This window comes from Charadrius vociferus, unplaced genomic scaffold (genome assembly GCF_000708025.1).
Source record: "Charadrius vociferus isolate BGI_N301 unplaced genomic scaffold, ASM70802v2 scaffold1324, whole genome shotgun sequence".
Taxonomy (NCBI): Eukaryota; Metazoa; Chordata; class Aves; order Charadriiformes; family Charadriidae; genus Charadrius; species Charadrius vociferus.
The window spans coordinates 62,700-63,438 of NW_009647862.1; the positions used below are offsets into that span (position 1 = coordinate 62,700).

Sequence of the window (739 nt, forward strand, 5' to 3'; positions counted from 1 at the left end):
AGCAGCTAGTGCACGAGACAGGGAGAGACAGTGCGGCCAGGCCGGCCGTTACCTCTGGGCTGCCAGTCCTGGCGCCGGGGAAGCCCAAGGCTTTAAACATGGAGGCCAGTTTGGAAAAGAAGCTGGAGCTCTGAATGGGTGACATGGCGCGTGCATAGAGAGCAGTGAGGCGACGGGACAAGAACACTGTGATTACGAGGGTGGCGTGGCTCCGCAGGACAGACCCCACTCCATGGTCGCACCCTCCCCACACACCCCCTGCTCCAGGCCCGTCCCGCTGCGCTGCGCAGTGCCGGCAGGATGGCCGGGGGGACCACGGGGCACCAGGGGAGGACACCCTGCATCCGGTCGCACGCATGGCTTCCTGCAGACGCCTCCACCCTGCTCCGTCCCAGGGCAGGGCTGGGCTCTCCGGGCGAGCGGCACCCTGCCTGAACCCCGTCCTGCAGCCTCACAGCCCACGAACCTTGTTGGCAGTGGCGCGGTGCTCCAGGAGGAGCCGGAAGCGGTTGCAGGTTCGCTTGTTGTCCTTCAGCCCTTGCCCCAGGCCCCGGTTGTCATCCTGCATGAGGCGCCGGTCCAGGATGACCTCCAGCTGGCCTGCAGAGAGGGGGTCCCAGCGTCCCGGGCTTTAACAGGAGCCAGCCGCCCCACACGGCCCCTCTGCCGCCGCGCACGGAAACGCTCCCACTATCAACAGTAACAACCCCAAACTTCAAGCACTCAACAAACCCACCAA

At 65.9% G+C, this 739-nt stretch overlaps 1 protein-coding gene across 1 annotated transcript in view; it reads right to left on the reverse strand.

The window, feature by feature from the left end:
• The window catches only part of MAN2A2 (mannosidase, alpha, class 2A, member 2), an 8,848-nt gene that overhangs the window by 1,337 nt on the left and 6,772 nt on the right, over positions 1-739 (reverse strand). The window contains exon 17 of the mRNA XM_009883047.1: positions 467-629. Within this exon, the coding sequence (XP_009881349.1) occupies positions 467-629 (163 nt within the window). The remainder of the gene's footprint in view (positions 1-466; positions 630-739) is intronic.